Source organism: Copadichromis virginalis, linkage group LG1, assembly GCF_057382275.1.
Source record: "Copadichromis virginalis isolate Kocher_CV1m ecotype Utaka linkage group LG1, C_Virginalis_male_GT1.1, whole genome shotgun sequence".
Lineage (NCBI taxonomy): Eukaryota > Metazoa > Chordata > Actinopteri > Cichliformes > Cichlidae > Copadichromis > Copadichromis virginalis.
The window spans coordinates 10,375,939-10,403,094 of NC_140618.1; the positions used below are offsets into that span (position 1 = coordinate 10,375,939).

A 27,156-nucleotide genomic window follows, 5' to 3' on the forward strand; every position below is an offset into this window, starting at 1 on the left:
TGCTTGCAAGAGAAACTGACAATAAAAAAAGAAACACCTTTTTATGAACAAGGGAAGGGGACAATATCTGAAAGAAGACAAATGAGAGAGAACAGAAGAGAACACGTAACATACAGCCGCGAGAAGGAGAAATGTTGGCATATAGCAACATTTATATTATGAATTTTGACTTTAAACTTTCTTGTTGTTGTGTGTGTCTGAAAAGGTAGATCTTTGTCATTTATACAATATTAGTATGTTTCTCAAGTATATTCCCTCGGCACTATTATCACTTGTAAGTCAGTCGTTTTCAGAATTCAAACTAGCAGACCTCTGACTCATTGTCCTGTTGAACAGAAACATTTAGCTTTGCAAGAGTTCCACCACTTTCTGTTAATTATCAACAAAAATATAAATTTTTTTCACCCAGCCATACTCTTCCTTTTATCAAATTTAGTGTTATTAATACCTATGGCCAATTTAGAATTGACAATAACCTAGCCTAATCTTGTACCCGGAGAGAACCCGGAATACCAACAGTAGGAACATGCAAACTCCACCAGCCAGGTGTTGGATTCAAACCCAGACTGCACCGCCTTTATTTTTTCATTATTTTCCTAATTTTCACATGGAGTATTCAAATATGAGTCACTCAATAAAAAACCCTTTGAAATGATAGAAATACTATGTAATAGAGACTGGATCTTGTTTAAAGTCCACAGTGATGGCTTAACAGTCACAACCAGTAGGATTACTAGTTATCTCCATTCTTGCCTCCATATGGGCACAGTGAGATGTTGGCAAACAGAAACACTGGGGAGTCTGCTGGCTTTTTGCTGGGCTGTTACACATGCTAGTGGCAAGGAGACCTATGGGGAGGTTGCCAGTATGACAGAGGTGCAGTTAGGCTGGGAGGCACTATTGTGGCAAATTAACACCAGCCACCAGCCAAATTTCTGGAATGTTTAGTGTTACTTGTGAGTTTGTTTACCTCCTTCCTATTTTAGGTATCTAGTCATCATCTAGATGGTGTTCTCGTCTAGAATTTACCTCTGTCTTTTAAACAAGTTCATAAGGGAGCTCATTTTGGAATTGAAGCATTTGTGGCCTGCAGACATGAAAGGTTCCCTAAAAGAGAGTGCCAGTGAGCTTAAGAGTACTTGGAGTACCCGGAAAGTCCTGGGATAAAGTCAGCTAAGGCATTTTCATTGGGTGTTAAGAGTTTCTCTGACACTCTGGTGGTCAGCTAGTAGGTCTGGTTTATGGAGTGCAAACTTTCAGTTGTGCATGCATCTTTTTTTTTTTTTTTTAACCTTCTTGCCTTTCAGCTTCTTAGCTCTTATGTGACCACTCACAGCTCCTCTGTTGCATTATAAAGGATCTAAATCATATTGCTCTATGTGCAGCAACAATCTTCCTATTGTATTATTCTATGTTGAATGAGTGACATGCCCTTATGTGATAGACTAGACAGATGCTTGTTGGTGTTAAGATACAGTCCTGGCTCGAGGTGTTAGTGAGCTGCCCCAGGCTGCCCACCAGCCAGCCTTCGCTTGGAACACTATCATCACTCTAGCTCTCCACTAACCAAAATATCACCTCAGCTTGGCTGCATGTTTGTTTATCTTCCCCACCTCTGCACAGGCCCGGAAATGTTTATGCCTAACTTTAGTAAAATAGACAGGGTTGAATATGGGGTCTGGGGACCAATGAAAAGAGTACCAAGGAACGTCTTGTCCTCTCATTCACCTTGTAATGTGGCCTGGGTCAGGGGGACATCTGTGGTCAGCGTCAGGTTGAGAGAGGTGTAGACTGAGGACAGCTACTGTCATCGAAGGGTAAATACAAGAAAAGAGGGGGCTGATTAGTCCTAACACAGACCCAGAGATAAAGGACTGTGATCTGGCTGAGTCTGACTGAGGTTGGGCTTGACCAGTAAACAACCAGCAGGGTGTCTAAATGGCCCGGGGATCAGCCTGGGGCTAAACCTGAAGGCCTCTCTCAGCACTGGGTCTTCTAAACACTAGATCATACATGCACAAAGTTATCCGTGCAAACAGACATTCACCGATTTTTGTAGGGAAGAGACTTGCTAACACAGATTTAAATTATAAGAGGGACACCTCTACTCACAAAAATCTACACTGTACTCACAAAAATTTGTAGAGAACAAATAGAAGCTTTCGATACACACTCATAAATATATACACACCCCAACAAAAGCAGAGGTTGTTTAGGTAGTGTTTAGTGGAATTATTGAGTTGGGTGAAAAAAACAAAGATTCACTTGAGTAAAGTGTATGCAACATAATTTAGCATTTTGAAAATGTGGCTACGATAGGCTGGACTTGTCCAGGGTGTACCCTGCCTGTGGCCCTATGAAAGCTCCAACCCCTGGCAGTTGGAAGCAGAAAAGGATGGACGGATGTGCAGTCTTTCCCTGTTATTCATTTTGATCCAAAGTCCGCTTTGGGAAGAGTTGAAGCAAGCTTAGAAGCACCTTAGAGCAAGTTTCAGATCAACTGTGAATCACTTCTCTTCAGCGTTGTGCTACACGGTCAGCATGGCAATGTGATGTCTACCAGCTGAGATGGTGATACAGTCTGAATACACTTTCTGGCACTTTCTTAGCCTGTCACTCATCCCAGGAGGACAGGGTTTGATCCAAACTGAAAGGCACAGTTTCCATAGGGAGTACAGCCGGCCCTGCCTCCTCCTGGTCACCTTAATCTTTGGTGTCTCCTCTGAGTCAGGTATAATCAGTCACACACCACCACATGTTTTGACACCTGTCCTGTGTGCTGTAGAGAAAGTAAGCATATTACTGCTCTCCTTTGGAAACGCACACACAGAGAGACAATCAAACGTATCTTCACATGAATTAAGACAGACAGGTGTATTGTCAGAAAGGGATTAAAAAACAGGGTGAGGGGAAGAAATGAAGGTTCCCTTACATAGTGGGTTTTTTGAAAAGAAGGTTGGATGACTGGGGAAGCGAGTGACTGTTAATGGGAAGAAATGAACGTGCTTGACTGGTGGATGTGACAGGAAGAGACTGTTCTTAACAAGGCGTCAGAGTCAGTCAGAGTTACAGATCCATCACTTCTCAGAGGCTTGGCAAAGGAGGGGGGAGACATTTAAGGATATTCAGAGAGGGAGAGAGTCTGTGAAGGGTAGAGAAGAAGAGGGAGACGGTGAGGGGAAAGAGGGATTTGAGTGTGGCTGACAGCACTGCATTTAATTTGGGCTGCCAGATCCTTTTTCATTTGACTCCTTCTCAACCAGCTTAGAGGCTGCGGAGGACTTGGAGGCGAAGGTTTGCAGGGATGTCTCCGATTATCACTGATGTGCCACGTCACACTTTAAGCCAGCCTGTAATTCATGTTCAACAGGGGGATACTCACACATTACACTGTGCTGTGCAGGACGTGATTAATTGACTCGCACTCTAATATTTGGTGTAATTTGCCCATCCTCTGATGTGAAACTGACTTTATACTAGACTTACTGCATGCTGTCATCCTAGGGATGGTATAATTGAGTCTTGGCTCAGAGCTGTGCAATTTCTAAACTAAGGATAGAAGCACAAGCACGCCAGGATTCACTTCAGGTCTTTCTACCCAATTTTGCAAGTTTTCTGTTTAGTATTTAGGGTAGAATTTAATAGAGTAAATCACTGTAGTGGGGTTTAAACAACCACTGTTATTTAAAGCACTTTTTAATGGTGCTTCTCTACCTGTCCACTTTCTACTGAAGTTTTCCCATTTCTACTGGTATTTCACATATTTCCATTCAGTTCTATTTTGAACCGCCTATTTCCACTTCTGCTGCTGTTTTTTTTATCCAGACTATGCTTTTCCTGGCTGCAGTGGAGGAGGAAGACCAAGCAGAAGAAGGAAGGAGGGAGATGGCAGAGATCCTGCTGTCTGCTTTGACAGACAGACACCAGCAAAGACAGACATGGAGAGACAGGTAACACAATATACCACCAACTTTGTTACTTCCATTGATCTTCAAAAAAAACAAACATCTGTTGATATGTAGTCTATCAGTTATGAGTCCCTATTTTAAATGGAAATGCCATCACACTCCAATAATAACGTTTATTAATTTTCTAAACTGATTTGATCAAATATAAGTAATGCATGCATGTTGCTGTGATTTCCTCAAGATTACACAAACCAAGGCAGAAAGCAAAGATAATATCTCATTTCACCTCATTTCACTTGCAAACCCAGAGCTATTATTATAGCTCGTGTAGTGTTGTTGCAGTAGTAAAATGTGTCAATATCTAGTTCTCAGTTAAGAGATTTATTAACTGTGATCACATCATCAAACAAAATAAAAACGAGTTGCAAAAGGTGACACATCAGGCCTACATTGCTTCAATGTGCATTGATCATTCATTTTCAGTGAATCGGTGTGAATTCCAGAGATATGCAATGGTGTGGTTGGTGTTGGTTTGAGGTCCTCGGGCCTGGCGGTTATCACAGTTATCACAATGACACATGTGTCTTGGATAGGCCCAATCACTTCCTTCCCTCCAGATAAAGAAGGAGAGCACAGGGGTTAGAACGTCGGTTATCCATTCAGATAAAGAAGGGCCTCACACATGCACCAGTGTTGTTTTAGCTGTTAGTTTTAGCCATTTACTCTCTCCGCCAGCACATACACGGACACATACAAACACTACATATACACATGACCACTACATTCACATTTGCTATACTCTTTATTGTCTCTTTCAATAGTTTTGACCTCAGAGTTACATGCGGACAAGAACCCATATGTGAGAATAGACATTTCACTAAACCTTAGTGAAAGCAAAGCGGCAGGAAGATAATTCAAAGGCTACAAATCCATTTTCTTTTGAAAACTTCATGTTAAATTCCTGTTGTGTTTACGCCCTCATATTTCTAAGGCACTCTATTCTTCTGTTCTATGTTTTGCATTGTCCCCTCTAGTTGACCCTTAGATTTGTCCCATCCAGATGAGTCTTGTAAACAGGCTGTTTCCACACACCTTGCTTTGCTGTGTCAACGCCCAGTGCCTCACAACTCTGATGTAGGGCCTGCTCTGATAGTGCATTCCAGCGGCATGTGCTGAAAGCTAGAAACCATCTCGCCACCCCCACCCTCAAGTGAACATCAGAACTGTCCCCTACCATCGCAGTTCTCCCGCACCACCCACAATGTGATGTTACCACCAGCTAACAATGTCTGACCCTACATTTTGCTCAGCCCACCCTAAGATGCTGACAACCAGCATCACTGGCTGGGACAGGAAATGCTCAGCCCTTGCCGGCAGAGCAGACAGACGTTTACTCTATCAGCAGTGAAAGACTGATTAGATTAGTTTTGGTGGAAGGCACATGTCCCACACAATATGTTTGAACTCCAGCTGCTCCTGATACCTCTTCTTCCCCTTACACACATTCTATGTCTATCCCTAAACTACACCACCCTCTCTTACAGAAAAGCCAGGGGTCATGCTGTCAAGTGGCTGTCAACAGATAGCATTTTCACAAAACTAAACACATAGCTATGCGCAATGTTAAGTGGGAAGTACTGGTACTGATAAGCAATTTGATGAGGGTCAGGGATTGTTCGACTTTGTTGAGCATGAAAAAGTTTTAATTTCTTCATGCATACTACTAAGAGGCAAAGTCGTTATTTTGAATTAAAGAAGCACTTTATTACAGAAGACGCAGAGTGAGGGAATTGTAGTGCACTCCAGTCAGATGTATTCAAACCATCATTTATTTTCATAAAAGCATTCACTAAAATAGGACTAAAATTAATTTGCTGATTCATTTTGTTGCTTTTTTATATTTAGCGTTCTAATTAGGTTTCCACACAATATTCAACAGGCAAGCTTTCATCATAACACTGCCTTTTGTTTCCATGGTTTCCATTCAGCATATAATACTTGCAAAAATATAATGGAAAAAGGAACAAAAAAAAAGCATGATTGATGACTTTTGCTAGAGGCCCATAAACATAAACAAGCAGCGCTGATTGATTAAGTTTCTCACTGACTTTTGTTTCTAAAACACCAGTTAAAGTAGCATTCTTTGCTGTGGAACTTCGGCCTACCAGCTGCCATTGTCTGCCTGCGAGCCATTTTTAGTACAAGCAAGAAGGAAAGAAAGAGGAATTGGAGCCGGTGACCAGTGGTTCTTCACCATTGACTTATAGGCACTCAGAGTGAGTGATGCCTGCTCTCACCGTGCTAGTGGAAGCAGTCCATTCATTCACTCTGAGCCAACGAAGTTATGAGAGCTTTTTTATTCTTATGAGCTTTTCTGGTAACTGGGTTTTCCTGATGCACATGGTGAATTCTTTGATAGATGCTGCCCTCCATGTCCCTTTGGTAAATGCCCCGTGAGTACCCTGGAAATAGATGGATTATTATATGGGTGGGTGACTGTGCCGCAGCAGAGCAGTTCAGTATGCCACACAGGAAGTGCAGATTGAAGAGCAAGACGCAACCTCTAGGGAGCAGCTCCATTAGGATAGAAAATGGCACATCCCAGTGGCACCAGGAAGGTTTTTGGTTTAACAAAGGTAATGAAGGATCCACACTGGAAGTACATACACAGAAAATTCTTCAGCCTGCAGTCTTCTGCAGTATATTTAGAGAATTGTTTTGTTTTATCTTGCTGTCAATGCTCATTATGCATTTTTAGACGCTGTCTTCAGTCTGTGTGCTTACAGTGTGGCTACTGTTGAATATCCTGGATGAGGTGACCTCATGCTGACCTTGCAAAACCTAGAGGTCACTGCTCTGGGCATTAGAAAAAATAACAACAACAACAACAACAAAAAGCTTTGTCACAGCCAGCAAGCAAATACTGAAGGGAACAGCTGCGAGTTTTGTACTGACCATGCAAACTGCTGTAGGCTTTGTAAGGTCATTATATGATAATGAAAATCATTACAGAATTACATGGGGGTTTAGGACATGAGAGCAGTAGGGAGGGGAGGGGAGGGCCACATTGGGTTTGATAAATGGACTGTGAAGGTGCCCATCTGGCCCTCTCTATGGCTTTTTCTTCCTGCTCTTTTATCCATTCTTATCCTTTACTACCCCTCTTTCATTCCCCTTCTATGTTCTCCAGTGGGCCAATGTAAAAGCGAGAAGGCCTGAAGTGAAAGATTAACAGAGTGAAAACCTAACTCACCTCTGTGGAGTAGAAAAGAGGAGGGTAGACAGACGGAGGTGTTTATGATCCAAAGCAGGGTTTGTGCCTGACTTGGCAACCCTGTCTTCCCATCTCTGAGTGTGGGCCAGTAGGAGAGTAGGCAGTCATTGACCTTTGGCACTGGAAACAGTTGGACAGCTCAGGATGTGTGAACAGGGTGTAGTTTGGAGGCACTGGGGTGGTAATACATTACAAGGTTTAAAATAGGCCTCTTTATTTATGCTACAGTTGCTGTTCTCCTCGGATTATAGAATGGAGGACAACAAAGACTGAACAAATTTGTTACTGAATCCTTGAAACTGCTGCAAATTAGCAGCATTTTGGATTCATACCAAATGAGAATAAGCAATGACGGACATACACTATCTTACACTGCAAAGCTTGCTGTGATAATGGACTACATAAATAAATGCGTACAACTAGGTTTTCTTGAAAAGGAGCTTATAACACTGTACAGGTTGGGATGGATGTCATTGTCATAGCTGTACAATCAGAATTTGTGGCGTAATACATCTGTTGTCTGTGTTTACTACTTTTCTCCAGTGTGCTGAAAGTTAGTGAGGTCTTTATCCTAAGACAAAGGAAACATCAGCTGACATGGCAAGCAGAGTTAAAAGGGCAGAGAAGGAGGTCCACGTGTTCACAGCTGCACTCATCACTCAGCTGTCCAGTTTGACCCATGACCCCGTAGGGTTGTCTCCCAGCCTCTATCGGCTTTATGTTTCCTGCCATTGTCATCCACTGTTGTCCTCACCTGGACAGGCCGCTTCTACACAAAAGGTCCAGTCTGTCATCAAACCCACGGGTCACTCAGGGCCAGCAGGGGCTAGAGAGCTGAAGTTGAAGCTGTGCCCAGCCAGGGATGACCCCAACAGTCTTGTCAGCTACCAGTTGCACCCCTGTAGAGATGCATAGTGACAGAGAAAGGAGAGAGACCTTCCTCGGCTGGCACTTCATTCTCAGAGTGGTGACATTTCTTTTGTGTTGTCTCTGACAGACCCCGCCCTGATTCCCGTGCTGGGGCGAGAGAGGGAGCTCGGAGACAATGGAGGTCCCTCTGTACCAGATGGGAGTTGGAAAGATTGTCAGTCTCGTGTCTATGATAAAGACAAACAGGTCTACTAAAAGTTTTAGAAGTGGTGGCACCACACTGGGATTGCTCATGACATAGATAACCCACTCAAGTGTTTACAGACACAAGTTCCCATCAATCTATCAAATCTGCCATGTGTCCATGTGTTATTGTTCTAAAAAATTTGTCATTACATGACTTTTTCATTTGACTTCACAGCCACATGTCTATGATGTGCATGATTTTGGAAAACAGAGATTGTAGGGTGCAGTGCAGAGAAGGTGGCATCAGATCTTAAATAAATAGGTTTAATTAGCGGTGCGGTGGTGATGTTTGTACTGGCATTAAACCAGTGGTCTGGTTTGGGGCAGGTCAATCCGGGCATGTTGTCAACTGTGCCTGCGTGATGTAAGTTGCAACTCGAGGTGACAGGTTAATCAGATCTCCCAGACAACAGCCCCACATTTACATCTTCATCACTCTCACAACAGTGGTCCTGTTTTGCAAACAGAACAGACAGGGCTGGCCCAGTTTGTTTTCCTTGGCACGTGTTACAAGCCAGTAGTTTTGCTGGGTGCATACTTGTATCTCCTTACCCTAAGGGTTTCTCTCCTGCAGTGGTGGGTAAACACCTGTGTGTGTGGTGGGCTGAACTCCCAACCCGCAGCCGTGTTCTGTACCTTTGTCTGTGTGCCTTTTTCTTTGTACCACCTACTTTTGCCGTCATCTACATCGCTGTGTTTACTTTATTCTGGGCACTGAGGGAGAAAACAAATAAGGACATGTCATCTGCCTCTTTTATCGCCGGCCAGCCTGTAATTAGCGCAAGCGCAGTGGTTTGCCTAAGACTCTGTCATCTAATTTGTCTGTCTTTATCTAAAACATGTCTGTGTGGTCCCTTAGACCAGTTACGTTCGTGCAGCGAGATTGTCTGCGGCCTGGGTGTTTGTGAGGTGTGTGTTTGTGTGCGCTTGATTGTAAATTATGAGTTCTTCTCTCATGCACCCACCCCTGTTAAGCAATCAGTCAGTTATGCATGACATGTCCTGACCTCAGCAGAACCTCACAGCTGCTGTTTCCGTAGTAATCGTCCTCCCATCTTAGTTTGCTCCCAGGCTAGAAAGTACATCAGAGTATGCCTTATTCTTGCATTAATTTGTTTTGAACGAGATGACAGGTGATTGTATTTATTTACCTTCTACTTACGGCATAAACAAATTTTACCCATGTAAATATGCACTTATCTCTATGCTGCTTGTTTCTCATGCGAGTTAGTAATTAGTTGTTAAGGTACATGCTTTCACTCATTCTGTGGTTTGCTGTGGGAACAGAAGGCTCACATCAGCAGCAGTCAGTATCGCACTCATACTCTCTTTTGTTAAATTCCTCTGCTTATCCTTGACTTGATTCACAAATGAAAACAGTATTTTCATAATTATGCCTTTCACAGTAAGAACTTGGCAAAGAAATGCGGCATAGAAAGCGGGAAAGAGAGAGTTGAAAATGTCATTAAAAGTCCCACAGCCATTTAAACACACTTGTTGCACAGACAGCTGCCCATTAAAAGCTGCCTTTTTAATATGGAAACAAGATTTGTGTTTGGAATAGACAGTGTGGTAAGGGGTGGGGTAGTTTTGGGCCTGTTTTACTGGTAGTCAGGAAAACCAGGACATTCTTTCTGGTCAAACCCAACATCCCATAGAGCTGATAGAGCATGATTGGGTGAGGATGTGTGGCATGCATGTGAAACAAACATTGAGAACATAACGTTATGAGAAGATGGAAGTTGTGCTCACAGAAATCACAGTTTTTACTGTGTATCTGCTCTAAATCGAGTTTGTTTTTGAGTACTGTGAAGGTGCTTATTTGGCCCTCTGTACGAACCAGTTTTATTTAAATCAATATGTTAGTTGAAACTGTACCACTGGGAACCATGATAAAGAATAATGGGATGTGGAGGCCTCATTTAACACAGAGACAATCTGTTTAACAGATGCTTCTAAGATTTCATTGTGTTTTGGATTTTGTTTATTACAGGCACTTTTTTTTGGGAGGTTAATTACTTTTGTGCTGCTGTTTAATGCTGGAGTCACAGAGCTAACTGCAGCAATGTATGCGGTATTTAAATACACACATATGTAGATTTTACATCTGTGCACGCCGCATGCTCCATCCTTTCCCTTTTTCCCTGATCCCATCTACCATAACCACCCCACCTGGGGAGCCCTCCAGCCCTCCCACTCCTTATACACACATCTTTCTCCCCTTCTCTGTTAATTATAACCTACACTGCTGGAACACTTCATTTCATAGCAAGCATATTGTCTCTTCAAGGCTGGCAGGCAGGTCATAAATTATCCTGAAGGTGAGGATGGAAGTTGGAGGAGATAGTTATGAAAATTTCATCTGTCTGCCGTAGCGGCCGCAGCTGCTCCTGTCACTAGCCGTGTGCTGGAGGAATTACACCGGGTCAGCTTGTGTGTGTGTGTGTATGTGTGTTGGTGTGTTCTTCAGTTTGTGCATATGCATAGGAACATTACCACGTGTGAGCAGTTACAACGTGCACATATATATATGGCACTAATGCATGCACGTCTTTGTCCCTGTGTTTGTGTGTGTGTTGCGTGGCAAATGTGTACAGCAGGTTGGCCAGGTAGGACCTACCTGTCAGTGAGTGGAACATCTCTGGCGTTTCTGTCACCCCAGGGCCCCCAGCTTTGCCCTGAAGCAGGGAGGCTAGAAGGGGGGACAAGCTAGGAGGGCCGTCCCCAAGCTGTCTGTGTTCATTACTGCTACAAAGACGGGACGTGGCCGGCAGGTGGCCAGACCTTTAGTCCTTACCTACTGTGATCATCTGCTGCTCCACTTTTTTGCATGTCTAGGTGGGTGGGTGTGCAAGCCACTATGCATGCTTGAATGAAAAGATTCAGAATAAACCTGTAACTTGTGAATTCGATTGGAGATGTGCATTTTGTGTTTGACCTATGTAATTGTGTTTGTGTATTTGTGAAAGCACATGGCTAAATGCACGTGCTTACGTATCTACACGTGTACATAAATCGTGCTTACATATCTACAAGTGTACATAAATCATGCTTCTGGAAAATGGGAAGCTGTGCTGCTTTGACGCTTTCTTTACGCAGCATAGAGCGCCTCTCTCTCGACAGACAGCGTCTCAAAGTGGCAATTAGTAAGAAAAGAAAAGAAAAACACTGTACAATCCCCTCCATCCCCGCCTATGTCAATCTGCAGTTTCCTGCAAAAATTCTATTAGGGCCAAAGTCCATAGCTGTTAATTACAATTCTAACTAGCTTGCCTCCTGACGAATGGAAGGCTTCAGCAGTGATGTTGGATAAAAGGGATATCAGCGATTTCACTTCCCTGTACAAAGGCAGCTTCTGAAATGGGTCATCAATCCCATAGTGATAAATGTCTTGTGGAGTAATGGCTCTCTTATCAGCTGCGGATTACTGGAGATATTTGTAATTAGTGTAGCCACACAAGTCCCCAACAGATGTTTTTGAGGGGGCACAATATTAAAGCCTTGGTTTAGTGCTAAATGGGAACTTTCTGAAAATAATAGGGATAGTTAGAGCTATTGTATTGTAGCAGGCATAGGTGATTCTCAAGAACTGAGTCAGTGGGAATCTGTGTATGTGCTCTGCTGCACAAAGACATACATTACACACAAATGTGTGAAACCATGTGTATACACATTCACGCACACACTCATGAGCTGTTAAGTACACAGCCTGGGGTCCATCCTTCAGATACTGTGCTCAGTAGTCACATGACTGTGGGAGCCACAGGGCTCCTCTTCTCCTCCTGTTCCTCCTCCTCCTCCTCCAGCCCTAGAGGTAGCCACTGCTACGCCAGGGGGAGTGAACGATTCACTTTTAACTTCCATTTCTCCTGTTTTGGGTCGAGATTCACTCACTGCCCTGAAGTTTTTTTCTTCTTCCTCCTCTTCCAGCTCTCATGAAATCACAATGTGATGTATTCAGCCTGAGGTGTAGCTCTATTCACAATGCAGTTTGACACTACCAAGCCTTGCTCCCTTCTGTTTTCACAATGTATGTGTACAGATGGCCTACTGACAAGTCTGTACCACTAATAAAATTGTCCTCGCTGTAGTTGACAGATACTCTAGAAAGCCTTTTAATATACACTTGAAAGAAAGGACTCCTGTATTTTTTAGTTATCTGTCTCCTCCTTATGTCTGTATATTAAAATATAGACATTATAGAGAGCCCGTACAAGTACAGCAACCGTTCAGGCCTGTTTTCTGTTGCCAAAATATATCCTTATGAACCCAGCCACAGACCTATACACACACATATACAGCCTGCACGCCACTGACAGACGTGTAAGCAGATGCAGCCAGAACTGGTAATGGCAGGTGATTATAAGTGGCACACGTGCCAAACTAATTAAACCCCTGGGTTGACAGCAGCATTTGGTAGCACTAGCATTCTGGCATGCTGGCATTAGAATAATTGTAGCAGCAGCACATTTCACCTGCGAGACTGCAGCTAACAGCATCATTTATTTTACAGCAGCCTGCACCGGATGTTTCAACAGAGGCTCGAGTTTCCCTGCTTTACGTTTGACATGTATGGCAACCCCTGCTGCAGATGGGACAGCTTTTCTTAATGCTAGTTGGAGCATATTTGCTCAAGGGTATGTGGTATTTATATGTTACATAGTCTTTAAGTGCAAAACAGAAATGAATGAGATGCAAGTACGTCAACACATATTAGAGATGGTATGAATGAAATCAAACTTGGCCCTTAACTACATCATCTATGGCCTGTCACATATTTTTTACTTCTTTTTTTTATACCATATGCATTTATTTGGAATAGGCAGAACAACTGTGTAACTGTGCACAGATGAGGCCTACACTTACTTGTTTTTTAGGTTTCAAACAGAGAACAGAGTGAAATATAGGCAAGCTATATCTGTGGATCAAAACTGTTAATAGCACTTCTTGTGCTAAACACACCCTCATGTACCACAATGCTGAACTGACGTCACACCATTTACCCATAAGGCCATCCTTCTTATAGGGAAACAACTTCTCCTCAGTTTTCAGTTTCTCTTATGAGTTAAGCAAGAGCCCAGCACATGTTTTTACATGTGAAGAAAAAAATACTCAATTCAAAAAAAATCTGTGTTAAATTACGGGAATCTTTATTAAATGCTTCAGAGCCCTGACTCTCAGTGGTACCTGTAACAAAAAGATGTCAGACATACATGTATTAATTTGGTTATCAAAGGAGTTGTAAGGGGTAAAAGATGTCAAATGAAAAAGTTTTAAAATATCAAGCTAAGAAATATAGAAGTGATTTGAAAGATAGCAAATTTGTCCAGTCAGGCAGGCTGACCTACCTCTGCATGTCTCCCATTCAAGACACACTACAGCAGGCAGGCAGGAAGGAGACAAGGACAGGAGGATGAATGTCTTAGATTGTTGGGTTCTCAGGTCATCACTTCTCCAGCTGGAGGGCTGGAGCTGTAAGTCTTTCTCACAGAGGTCAGAGCTGTGTCAGGAGGCCAGAAACCGCAACAGGAGGCACACCTGCACACGCTCTGTGCATCTCTGTGTGTACATTTCTGTCTCGCGGGCACATACCTGAATAGTTGAGTAAGAATTTAAGAATACTTTCAGTTCTGTGGAAACTGCGCTGTGTGTTAATGAATTGACTGATTCATCTGACCGCCTTGTTGAGCAGGTGTGGCTAGGCCAGGTGTATACTGCATCACCAGGTGTCTGTGTGTGTTTACGCTCAAGGTGAGAGGTAAACTGATATTGTAACTGTTAGCGTACTTTAGCGAGTTGGGTTATGCAAGGTATTTAAGCATGTATTGTTAGATTTATGGTTTGCAGAGTTGCATATCACAGACTTTCATCTCTACCAAGCCCACATCCAGCTATGCACTAATATTTGCATGTTGTAAATCGCAATGGTGACAAATAGGGTGCATTCCGCTCCTACGCATTTTCCCCAGAGGTTTTGCTGTCGTGTCCACTTGCACGTAATTGCTTCTTTGCCTTACTGCACATATATCACTTGCTGAAACATCACTTACTTTTTTCAGGTTTTATTGCAGCGCCCAGACTGTGTTCACTCTCGAAAGCTACTGTGTTAAGCTTGTTGTAGAAGAAGTGAAAAATCAGCTCTTTGAAGGCACAACGAAGTGGCCGATGGCAGCTGATAGCTGGAGCTTAGTGGATCCTCATTATGTGCTGTAGCAAGCTGATTAAAACATTTGATTTGTTCTTGGTGTGTGTGTAAGTGTGAACTCAGATGCCTGTGTGCATCTCGTGCACGAGCAAGTGTGTTTGTGCGTGCGCGTGTGTGGAAGTGTAGCCCTTCAGGCTGCTGCGGTGTGTTATCTGTTTTTTCAACCTTGTCATACTAATTACAGTCCATATTTACTTACATTCTCTTTTTGTTTTCTGCCCTTGATAGGCATCTGTGAGTGCCTCTTTCTAGGCTGTTCTCATTAACAAACTGATGATGTGTGAAAGGTCTATCTTGTGATGATAGAGGGAGCTTTTCCCAAAAAAAAGGTCATGATACGAATGTTGTCAGCTTTTCGCAATCACAATGAATAATTTCCTATTATCAGCGATGTTGTGTGGTTTTGCCAGTGAATTTTGGTTGGGGAATACGTTGCAAAGTCTATTTTTAAAAATAATTTTAATACAAGGTTCCTGATCTGGAGATTACTATCTAAAGTCATGTATATGTTTTTATTTATTTATTTTTTCATTTTGGGCTGTTGAGAGATTCAAAATGACGCACTCAGAGAATTTGAAAATTACTCTCGGCTTATATGTTTCTGCTGCTCTGTCTAAATACATTTTCTGAGTTTCAGTATTTGCACTGGCTTTCAATAAACTATGGCATTAGCAGAATAGCAGAATGCGCTACTTAAATTAAAGAAATATTTCTGCTCTTTTGTTTCTCACCTGTGTCGACCCTTGTCAACTTACTGATCACATTCACTGCATGGGTCGCTCACTGCACATCACCCTAAACCTGTCTTCTTAGAAACACTGTTTCTGATTAACCAGACCCTTTAGTTAACTAAACTGGCTACAACAAAATAAAGAACACCATTATGCAAGTGTGCAGTGAGTGTGTTAGAGCGACACAGACAAACTTACAATAGGATTTGTAAATGGTTAAACGGGACAGGATGCTGTGTGAGTATGCATGATGGGGTAAGCAGGGTAAATGGCCGACATCTGAGTTTTATATGGCAGAGGTGGGTGGTATGTTTTTGTGTGAGTGCATGTGGGGGTGCGGGATGAATGGTTTTATATAAGTGTGAGTGACTGATTTCCAGACACAGAGCACAGTGCATCCTGAATGGTTAAATGGCATTTATTCAGCCGGTTAGTCTGGGAAAACATATGGTGCCATTTGGAGGCCCAGACTGGTGCACGCTGTTCTCCTGTAATTAGACTGGCCCAGCAGAGCAGCTACATAACTGCTTCATGATAACCACCCTACTGTAGCCTACAGTGCTGCTGCCACCCAGCCCTGGCTGCAGTACAGGAGCAGCACACCACATTACACATCCTGTTAACACAGTGTTCAACACCAGTGACACCACAGCTTTGGCAGCTGGACATTTATGCTGAGGGCCAGATTTACTGTACATATGTTGGCAAACAAAAATGTGCACTGCACCTTTCATTATGTTTGTGTTTGCAATATGCATGAAATTTGATTGTGTTCTGCTCTTTGGTTGCATTCTTGATACATTTAGGATTTTAGTAAATACATCATATGTAGCAATGTCTATTACTAATAGTTTTATTTATATTGAAAGGTTGAAATAGGGTTAAATAAATGAACTTATAAATAAAAAAGTTGTATTCACATGAAAACTATTGCTTATAAAACCTTAAGTCACTGTATATATAAATATCAAATCCATTTGCATGGTCAAACATTTGTATGAGCTCCAATTGAACATTACTCTCCTAGTCAAGTAAATATAGCAGAATCTGCAGTACTGTGCAAAGGTATTGAACCACCATCTACTGAACCTTTGGCCTACACTTTGTTTGTCATTGTCATTTTGTGGCATACCTGAGTAGAGGATTCCCTATATCTATATTGTCTTGTTCTTCTTCCTTTTTTTTTTTTTTTAAATTATTCCCCATCCTACAAGGTTTTGGGAGCAGATTGTGGGTTGAATGTGTGGGGTGTGTTGGCAGAGCTGTTGGGTGTCAGCTGGACTGTTGTCATGTTAGGGGGGACAGCCTGGCAGCCCAGTGGGAAGGCTCTTTTAAAGATACACTGCTGGGAATCGAACTGAGCCAGTGCCTGGTCCAAAACATGAACACACACACATCAACACACACTGAGGAGGTTAGTAAGGAAAATGAACGCGTGTGGAAGGGGGGCATCCAAACCTGGGATAATGACGTTTCTTCCCTCATTTATAATATCTGACACCACCAGTCTGTCCTTTCGTCTGCTCACATCAGCATCCTTTCATAAAGACCAGACACATGGATAATTACACATTCAGGGAAAAGGAGCAGTCGATCTGCAGTTTATCTGATGACTACTAGAAACTCCCAAAAAAGTTCATATTAAAGAAGGAATATTTTACAATGTGTGTTTGTTTCATCTCTGCTATAATCAAGCCTCTTTGGCTAAAAGTAGCATTTTTGACATGACATATCTTTAGAAATTGGGATGCAGCTTCACAGAAACTACTAGTTATTCACATCAGTATTTACATGATACTTTGTGGCATTATAGGACATTTGAGAAGAATTACCAATACCCTACTTTACACATTTAAAATCCGCTGTCAAATATGAAACTAGCTCCCATGCAACAAGAACACATATTCCAATTACATACTGTACTGCGTAATGTCTGTGTCCAGATTGGGCTGTCTGTGGCATGCTATTCCCTTGCTCTCTGTTTAGCAAGTACCACATGTGAGAGGACTGTCGAATTTGCATATGCCGCCATGTATATTTCAGTAGCGTTTAACACACATCACCGCCAGTGAATTATGCATAGGGCCGGTATAGTGAAGATGCTTGTTTTATGCACTTGTGAAGGAAAATTGAACTGTGTTTTCTTCTGCTCATGACACTCAAGGCCCAGGGCCCATTAAAGTACACAGAGAAGGCAGCATGTAAATGGACTGGTGGTGTAAGGGGCCTGGCATCGGGAAAGGCATCCGACAGGTTCTGACGGCTAGTTAATAGGATTCCCACCTCTCCAAAGGGACTGACTGAGGTACTGTTGTAGTATTCTTGTAGACCAATGCTTTTCTTTTTATATATGAATGTGCATATGTGTTTGTTAAATGCGGTGCTGTGGTAGAGATGAGTGACTGAATAATTCAAAACTGGCATGTCTCACAAAATGATGCAAACCTGTGCATGGATTGTCAGTGGGTGGAATAGAGTGTTGCTGTAAACACAGCCTAAAAGGGTCTTATGCATTATAGACAAGCCTTTTGAAACTGTTTTCTCATATGCAAATAGAACACAAACAGCTGCAAAGGCTTAATATGAATCTCTCACATCAAATCCAAATGAGGCATAGGGCTGTTTATGTTTATATTGTGTATGCTACTACTAGAAAAGGATGGAGGATGTTTGTCGAAGCACATGAAAGATATAATAAAAGACTCGATGCCACTGCTATCAGTGTTTACTTTAAAGAATGGGTGGTTAGAGCTGTATCTTTTCTACCACACAATAGTTGTTTTCTCATAAGCCTTTTCTGGACTGGTGAATAGACTGCAGAGGATGAGCTTCATTAGATATGTCATTTAAGACACCTATGCTCTCCCACTGCTCTATATTTATCCACTTGCAGGTTTCTAACAGGCCCTCGGGTCAACAAATTGTGTCCCTACCTGTCAGCTCAGCAGTGGACGGGACATATGTGGTGGATCGAGACAATATGAAGCCACCTGCTAGTCACCCTTCCTCCTTCTCTCCTTTCCTCTCTGGTTTTCCCCCCTCTGTTCTACTTTTGTCATACCTTGCCACTGCATGCAGTCGTGGCTTTCATATTACTCTATTTAGCTAAACAAGGGTCTGATAGTGGCCTTGGCTGAGTACCAATGAATCAACTGTTTATTTTTAGTTAGTTCAATTTTACCCACTGCTGTGTGGTAAGTGATAGGCCTAGCCTGTAATAAACAATCTCGTAAACAGCTCTGCAGCTCAGCCCCTAATCGCCTTAGGGGCTTGTAAGAGCTTTATAACACATTTATTACCCCTTATAACATGTAGGAGCATCAGGCCTTAACTTAAGCTACATTAATTGCATTTTTTGACATATATTGACTTTATCTTTAAATTTGTGTTTTGGTCATTCTCATGAAATATCTTGAACATCTTGAAAAGCCAAACTGTATATCATTCACCTTATTTAACTCTCATATTTTATTTTCTGATTTGTGGCTACCAAAAGACAATAATAACCTGATGTTGTAACAACCAGAAGAGAAGGGAATAACATTGATTATCTAATTAGCTTGCATTGGTCTGCCTGGAAACCTTAGGTCCTCACATTCATGTGTATTTTACGTTGATGAGCAGTAATCATTATTGCAGACCAACAGATTCTTCCAATGGCAAAGCACCTGATCCCACCAGCCTCCTTAAGCATGACAGTGTACCCTGCCACACAAACTGCTCTAGGAACACAATAAAGAACCCTCCACATTGATTTGGCCTCCACACTGCCTAGGTCCTAAGAAGAACCAAAGATAATTAGCTTAATTATTGTTGTTATTATTGCTGAAAAAAATAGATAAAAATCTTATTAAATGCCATCTAGTTATGGGAGTATGGAATGGGCATAAGGACTTTAAAAAATAAATTTGTATATTTTAAAACTTTGCTTATAATATCAAAAAGTAGATAAGTAAGAAATATTGTATTATATATGTAGTATTATTATTATTTTAATGTTGTTTGTTTTATTATCTGAGACCAATTTGTCCTTATTCAATAGAAGAGTCCCTTTAGGGTTCTGCTTGATGCATTGTGAAACCAGAGAAAACTGTATTCAATACTTTCCTCAATTATATTGCCACTTGGTATTCCGAGTCTGGTAAGAGAAAAGGAGAAACCATTACTTTGTTAGCCAAAAGCACACATCCACTCAGAACAGACGAAAGGGCCAGCATGGGGAATAGAGATATTTGATGTTGAATCTCCCCCTATTTACAGTAGGATGCCTGAATAAACGTGTTCAGAAGCTGGAAAGCAGCATTATGACCCATAACCCCAAGGTATTTGAAATGGAACAGCAGGACTTACTTTGAAAAAGAATAGGAGATGTGCTCTGGGCTCACTGTTTATACCTTGATGTGATTTGGACTGAAATATAAAAAAAGCCTGTTTATCTGTTCTTTCCCTTTCGTCCATTGTTGAAAATTGCGGGGTTTTGGAAGGGGGAGGCTATTCAGATGCGGCACACTACTGGCAGTGGTTTAAACTGGTAAAATGTATTCAATAAGTATAATTTTAAATGTTCATGTTGCTTTTCCTGTCATCCATAATCACTATTTAAACCAGACGTGTCAGTGCTGTCCACGTAATCATTGCATTTTATTTGAAGGATGTATTAGATAGACCTGGGCCTTGTTGCAAGGTCCACATTTTCCATCACGTGTTCTTTGTGCAGCATTTTCCCATTACAGTTCATAAAACTAATTCTGGGGCTCTACTTTTGGTTTTAGTGGGGTTTTTTTCTACAAATACCAGTTTCAGCCATTCTTCATTTATGCTTTTGTCTGAAAAGAGGTAGGGTATCAGTCTTTCATGTTTTGGAAAGTCTGATGAGTGTTATTTGCATGGACCTCCTGCATGACGGAGATTTTGGAGATGGCGTGGGGAGAGAAATACAAAATTGCAGAGTAAACCAATACCAGGCTAGTAATGTTGGGAGGATCCCCTTTCAAAGAGTAGAGTTGAATGTGTGCGCCTTATGTTTTTGATCTCTTACTGTACTCATTCCATTCCAGGCACAGTTGTTATCATAGTTGCTGTTGTTTGTATGTTATTTTAGCTTCTTTCCCAAGTAGCTATTTTGCAATTTGGGCAAAAATACAATTAAAGGTCCATCTGTTTTCAATGGTGCTAACGTCACACAGATGGGGTTGTCTATTGAAGCCATACCAGGATCCTGGCAGGTCAGATACTTCAGTAATGAACATGCTAAATATGCGACCAGTCTGATTTCATCATAACAATCCTGCATGGTGCTTGAATGTATAAATATAGTTTTACATTAAGTTAAGCTGTTGCACTTTAGCCTTGGCAGTGGTCTAAAAGAATAACAGGACTTATCCACTAGTGCTTTAAGTTTCACTTGCAATTGGGACTTGTCTCATTCATGCTATGCCTATATTTCATGAGAGTGGTGCAGTTACGGTGTTATTGTTGACAAACCAAGATTTATATATGGCCAGAGAAAAATGTCTAGTATTCCTTGTGACAATTTGTCATGCTGAAGCAAAGCAATAAAGGCCTTGAGCACGCATGCATATGCAATAACATAGTATTTCTGCTAATATTCCTTTAGCTCATCCAAGCAAATTATATCATTTTCATATATTTTGTTTGTTTAGTCTAACACCTCAATCAAATGACAAGGGATGTTCTTTCAGTAAAAGAAAAAACCCTTTTCAGATTGAGTTACTAATATTACATCACTAAAAAGGCCACAGTACTTTAGAGGCCACTGCAGCTTTGAGAAACTGTGGGATTTATCACATGCTTTCATGTTCACACTCCCCGCATTAGACTAGGATAGAAGGGAAAAAAACAACAACCACAAAAATGCTGACACTGTGATTGCTCAGTTATAAATGTCAACTTCACATCGATCCCTTAAGCTGTTATAGGACTATATCCTTTAGTTAGAGAGTTATATACTACTTCTTCGAGCTTGTTTCTTGTTGAGCTCTTACAATTAACAATAATGAGTAGGAACAAAGGAGATTGTTTTTTGTAGTTGTTAGATCAAACGTTCCTACTAAACATTCAGAACAGTAAACAATGTAATGGATAAGTGTGAGACACTATGGACAGCTTTTGGAAACTATACCACCAGATGCATGTCTTTGGGAGACAGTTATGCATCTGGTCAGATCACTGATTACTTCTTAACTGCAAGGACCTATCTACTTCTCGTGCTTTCCAAGTATGCAAGCACTAACATTTCTAACACAGTTCTTTTACCCTGAAAGAAGCCTGAGGTCTCTGACCAAAACTTGTCTAATATAGGAAAATTGAGCAGCTTTGAACCTTTCTGTTTTTGATAACTACTTGGTATGCTTCCTGGAGGACAACCTGTGGGTTTGGTTTCCCAAGGTTTAATTCCTTTGATTAAATGCCAGGGCAAGATAGCTTGGCACTCAATAGGCCCTTTACCTTCCTCATATCCTCAGTTTCTTGGGCTTAAAAGCACCAATGCTCTCACCCCCCCACCCCCCCAATGCTGATTGTTGTTTTCCAAGTTTACACCAATAACCTCCTTCCTGTACTTTCCCTCGTCCCTCATCCTGTTTTAGGTCAAGATGTCCTCTGTTCCTTTGCTCCGTTTATGCATTATGATTCATAACACAAGCGTGTACGTGGTACAGTACTGCGCCTCCCTCCCTTTCAGTGACCGAATGAAACTGACGGCAGGATCACAGCCTCCACAGATTAGCAATGCTCAGAGGGGGAACACAGTTGCTAGGGTAATTATGATGAGTGTTGGGCTGCCAAATACAGGATAATGCTTGGTCCTTATTATTATACTAGTGGATCAGCTCTACAAAATTGCAGCTAATTAAGGACAGGGTTCTTAGGCTGGCTCATTCAAAACAGTTAAATGACCACCATCTACAGTTAAGGTCATGATTGTCTTAGCACTTTAGGCATTTAGACATCTAAGGAGATGATTTATGGACACTGAACTTAGTAATATGTTGTTAGAGCATTTTACTACTTTTTATTAACTTAAGGCTATTTAAACGTGTTTATCTAGCTCAAAACTGGAACATTGCATAATGGTTTATTGTGTCAGGCACTTTTCTACTGAACTGAATTTGAGAACATTGAATTTCGTGCGCTGATGGCAGTGGATAGTTGCTAAATATGTTGTCTTAATTTATATGACCCTGATTGGTGTCAGTCTCAGTCAGACCCCACAGGTTTAGTTCTTGCATAGCTAAAGCATAACTGTTTAGGTCTTCTGTGTGTTTTCCTTAAATATTTTAAATGTATCATGATCTGGGTCCAAAAATCCCTCAATTTTCAAATAACTGCCTCATATTGGCTGCATCTAGGTCCCGATGCCTGCTTTGATTGGCTCTGTGTTTATCAAAAGCTTTTGTTATGTATTTCAATTCAGCTGCTTAAAGACAACCGCTGGATTTTGATGGAGATAGAAAACAAGACACCCTCTAAAATTGGCTGACCCTTCCCAGGACTCTGTACCCTCTCTGCCCTCAGCACAGAGATATGAGGGCACTCTGACATACTTCTGAGGCATCTTTTGTTGTTGTTTCTCATGGGTAAAATCTGCCCACTGCTATTCCATGAGAACCCTCCCTGTGCTCACACACGCACACACACACATACTCAGAGCCAAAATCAGCCCACTGCAAAATATAGAGCGTTGCAGTTTTCTTTCACACAAATCAAATCCTGTTTACTACTGTCTGAATATCACAGCTCGGATCAGATTAGGATCTTTGCTCACAATTACAAATTTATCACAGTACCTTCATGTTTTGTTTTCAAACGGTTGACCTTACTAACTTTCATGTTGCTTTTCAGGTTAAATATATTGATTCCCACTTCATGCTGTAGGTAAGCGTCAGAGAGGAAATAAGAATTATTGTAGAGCTGCTGTTTACAGCAACATATGTTAGTGAGAAAATAATTCTGTGCAAGTACCATATGACAGAAATAGATTCGGCCTTGGGTTGGGGTTTTTTTCAGTTGCATTTTAAGTTTACTCATGATATAGGTTAAGTTCTAGCAAAATATTATTGAACACTACTGTACCTTATGTCCATTTTAACTTTGGCAAACTATCTAGCCAATGACATGTGAGTAATGGTAAAAAAAATTCCCTTTTCACTATGTTCATATGCATTTAAGGATAAATGGATTAAGCAGCAGTTCAGAAATACCCACGATTGTAAGTTTCCAACCACACTACCTCATAAATGCAAATAGGGCAAAAATAGGTGTTGTTGGTCACATGTAAGTTGTCCTGTTTGGTTAATCAGTAACTTAACTAGAAGAGTGACCAGACCAGACCACCTTTGAGACCACCTTTGAGTTTTTTTCAAATTCTTATCGACAACCAGATTATTTAAAAACCTTGAGTCACACGTAGCCTCACAGTAGTTTCCTCTATATGGAAGTTATCCTGTGCCATGCTATGACTCCCTAACACCAAAGCAATGTCCTATGGCATTTGAATAATGTAGAGGGTTGAGTCGTCCATCATGGTAGATAGCTGCGTGACTGCATTCATGTGCTCGTTTGCATATACGCCTGTGTACATAAATATGTGCAGTACTCAAGATGGGCTCCATTACTTTTGCAGCAGGGTATCTCTTAACTCCTATCTTTTTAATTATTTATTTCATGAACAGTATATATATTTTGTTAGGGGTTATTGGGGCATGAATAAGCGTGTGTCACAGCCTTTTCACAATCCCTTATGAGCAAATCCCACCCCCATCCCTGACTTGCCTCCAGCAGGCCCAGCTCAGAGTTCTTCTGATAGCCATGAAGGGATTTGGGCTGGATGGGCAGACCCTGACTGGGCTGATTGCTTTGAATGGCACTGGCTAAGGCTGCCTTTGAAAGCAGGGGTGTTGATGAGCGCCTTCTCAGAAGAGCCTGTGTAGTCACTGCCTCTGGGAGGGACCCTCACTAATACCCCAGCATAAGATATACAGGAAGAGGCAAGGATCACCAGTCACCCCCAGCCATACGCACACACACACACACATACACACTTGCTTAGACAACAACAGAAAAGTACTTTCAGTGAACTTTTTGACTTTTACTTATGTTGCCTACTAGTTGATGGATCTGTAAGTCATTCAAACTAGACGATTCAGTAACTAATTTCATACACCCAAGTTACAGCAGAGTGAAGTTCTTGATATTATTTAAGTCCTTACTCTGTTTGATGGGCAGCATGCTTGACATCTTTGTATACGTGTTGAATTTTGAAACCATGCTCCAAGCCGCTTGAAGTGTTGGCAAGAAAGGATTTCCGGAAGGTGTATGTGGGCTCACTTGTTTTGTTCGCTGTTTCACCTTGTCCTTTGGCTCTCATAAAACACCTTGAACATGAGAGAAGACAAATTACAGCTTCAAATGCAGGTGTCCAAGTGCTTTTTTATCTCTTAGCAGACCCTGAGGGAACATTACCTATGTTCCACAGGGCTGGCTGTGACATGGGAGCTGTCACCTGTGAGGCCCAGGCTATTGCTCTGAACAGGGTGGCCTTCTTTCTTTGATTGCCCTGTGCCTTCGAGCAAAGAGCTCTGAACTTTGGTTTGGTCTGGACCCAACACCCCTAACCCCAGTTACCCCTTGACTTTCACCTTATTAGTAACAGGAATGTCTGGAATAAGCATACTGATAATTAACATGAAAATGCAGTATAAAGAGAGTCACGCTCATTAGGATGATTGGTGCAGGTTAGGGCATGAAGATGTATGTGCTTTTGACTACTCCTCTTTACTGAGCTCATATATATATGGAAAAATTCCTAGGTAACGCTTGTTGATGTCAGTAAACTGTGTGTCAGAGTCAGAGTTCAGGATACGTGCTTGTCTTTCACGGCAGTTGAATGGCTTCAGGCGAAACAAGCTCATTTTGTGTGAAAGAGAGAAAGAGAGAGAAGGGAAAAAGAAGTAGCAGTAAATTACTGATAAGTGACAGAGAGCAGAGCTTATCTTGTGACAGCATCAGAGTGGAATGAAGGTCTGGTGTGTGTAAGTTAACCCTTTGACACATCTTATGGTGAGGCTGAAGGTGAGTGAAACTCAGACTTAAAGATGAATAACCATGAAAAAGCATAGAGGGAAATGGGAAAGATGGCAAGAGGGGAGTGGGTGGTGCCCGCAGCACGCCTGGTTTTATTTTCAATTGCAGTTTACGATTTTTCATGGTCATGTCTCCCCTGCCTTTTCAAAATAATCGGCTGTTGGTTTTTGCAAGTCTGGCCGCCTTTCATTTTAGAGGTTTGTTTTTGAAAAGGTTGCTATTATAGCTAAATGGTTTCTCTGCTTCTCTAAACACGGCAAGGCATTAGGCTGGGCTCCGGTTTCAGGGCCTGGCTCTTAATGAGAGACCCAATCACACAGAGGGAAAACACGGATCAGCCCTGCTACACCAGACCGAACCTGTGGTTTACCTCTTGAAACATAACCACACTCCTCTGCTCTGTTTTTCCCCCTTTCTTTTTTCTTCCACCGTCGTTCCCTTCACCTCCTGTCATGATTCTTCTCTTTTACAACCGAACATGATCAAAGTTGATTGCGCAGCTGCAAAAGTCAACACAGATGTGAAAATAAATAGATTAACACAATGGCCCAAACTTGGCCTGACAGTTAGCGTGATGCTAGAAATTAGCCTTCCCTCATATGGAAAGAGAGATTTGTGCAACTTCCAAAGAAGGCCTGAAATGTCATGTAAATATTGGTATAATATTTAGCTACAAATAGAACATGTTTGTCTGCTTGATGCTAATTTGCTCTGAATTTTTCACAAGTATCAGGTGCAGTTCCCTTCATGCTTCAGGGAGAAATACTGGTCTCTTGTTCTCACTCTGTGTTTATACTCACCTATTATATAAGTTCAGGTTATGATTTCTATTACACATGCTTTAGAGCTTGTGTGATGCAGGTTTCCTGTGCTAAACTTAGAAACTGCAAGCAATCTGCTAGATTTGGGTGTGCAGATGCTTCTTAGGACAGCAGGGTTAGGTGCAAAGGTAAGGATGCTACTCTGTGGTCTATATGTTGTCTTTTGCTAGCCACATAAATTGTTTGAATGTAAATGCATTTTGTGGAATCTTTGTGGAATATTGAGAACCCTATGGCTCGCCTCAACTCTTACTTGAGTGTACACAGAACTCTGCTGTATTTGCTGTTGAAGTTGTGTGTTCTGCGCTATCGACTCAGAAGACCCTGTCACTTTTCTACTGTAGCTGTGACTCCTGTAAAGCTATAGTGGAAAAGACGATGGAGAAGAAGAGGCAGTCAGCAGTATGCATAGTCTTCTGTCACTCTGACACTCTTCAGTCTCCTTGCAGTGGGGGCTATGATTTATGGACGAGTCTCCATGTTGTAAGAACCTGAGCAGGATCACTCACTTCTCCAAGAAGAGAGATGGGAGAGAGCAGTCTCCTCTGTCCCTGGTGCTCCTTTTACACACCTATCTTAGCTCTTCTTATTTCAGTTTCTGTTTATAGTTTTGATGGATTATAAAAAAGCAATGCCAATACCTCTTCTTTTTTCTTCTTCTTCTGTTCTCTTCCCTTTTTTCAAAGTGAGTGATTGTTAAACAGTTTATGTATTCTCTTTCTGCCTGTATGTTTATTGGAGGTAGTGAATTAGGTTTGAAACCATCACCGGAGGTTGTTTGAGAAACTTGAAAGGAAGCCCCCATAGCACAGTCCCCCTCCCTCTTTTCTCATCCCCCACCTTCACTCGCTCTCTCTTTCTCTTTCTTTTTCTGCCTCTCACTCTCTAGCACACAACCTCACACTCTCAGCACAGTTGTCACACAGTGGCGCCGCTATCTGCACATTATTAGTTATTACTTTATCGGCTCCCAAAGCTGTCAGAAGACACCCTCCTG

The 27,156-nt window shown here is 41.7% G+C and overlaps 1 protein-coding gene across 1 annotated transcript in view; it reads left to right on the forward strand.

The window, feature by feature from the left end:
- fto (FTO alpha-ketoglutarate dependent dioxygenase) overlaps positions 1 to 27,156 on the forward strand; it is a 114,129-nt gene that overhangs the window by 48,112 nt on the left and 38,861 nt on the right. The window contains exon 8 of the mRNA XM_085450065.1: positions 3,826 to 3,950. Coding sequence (XP_085306191.1) covers positions 3,826 to 3,950 — 125 coding nt within the window. The remainder of the gene's footprint in view (positions 1 to 3,825; positions 3,951 to 27,156) is intronic.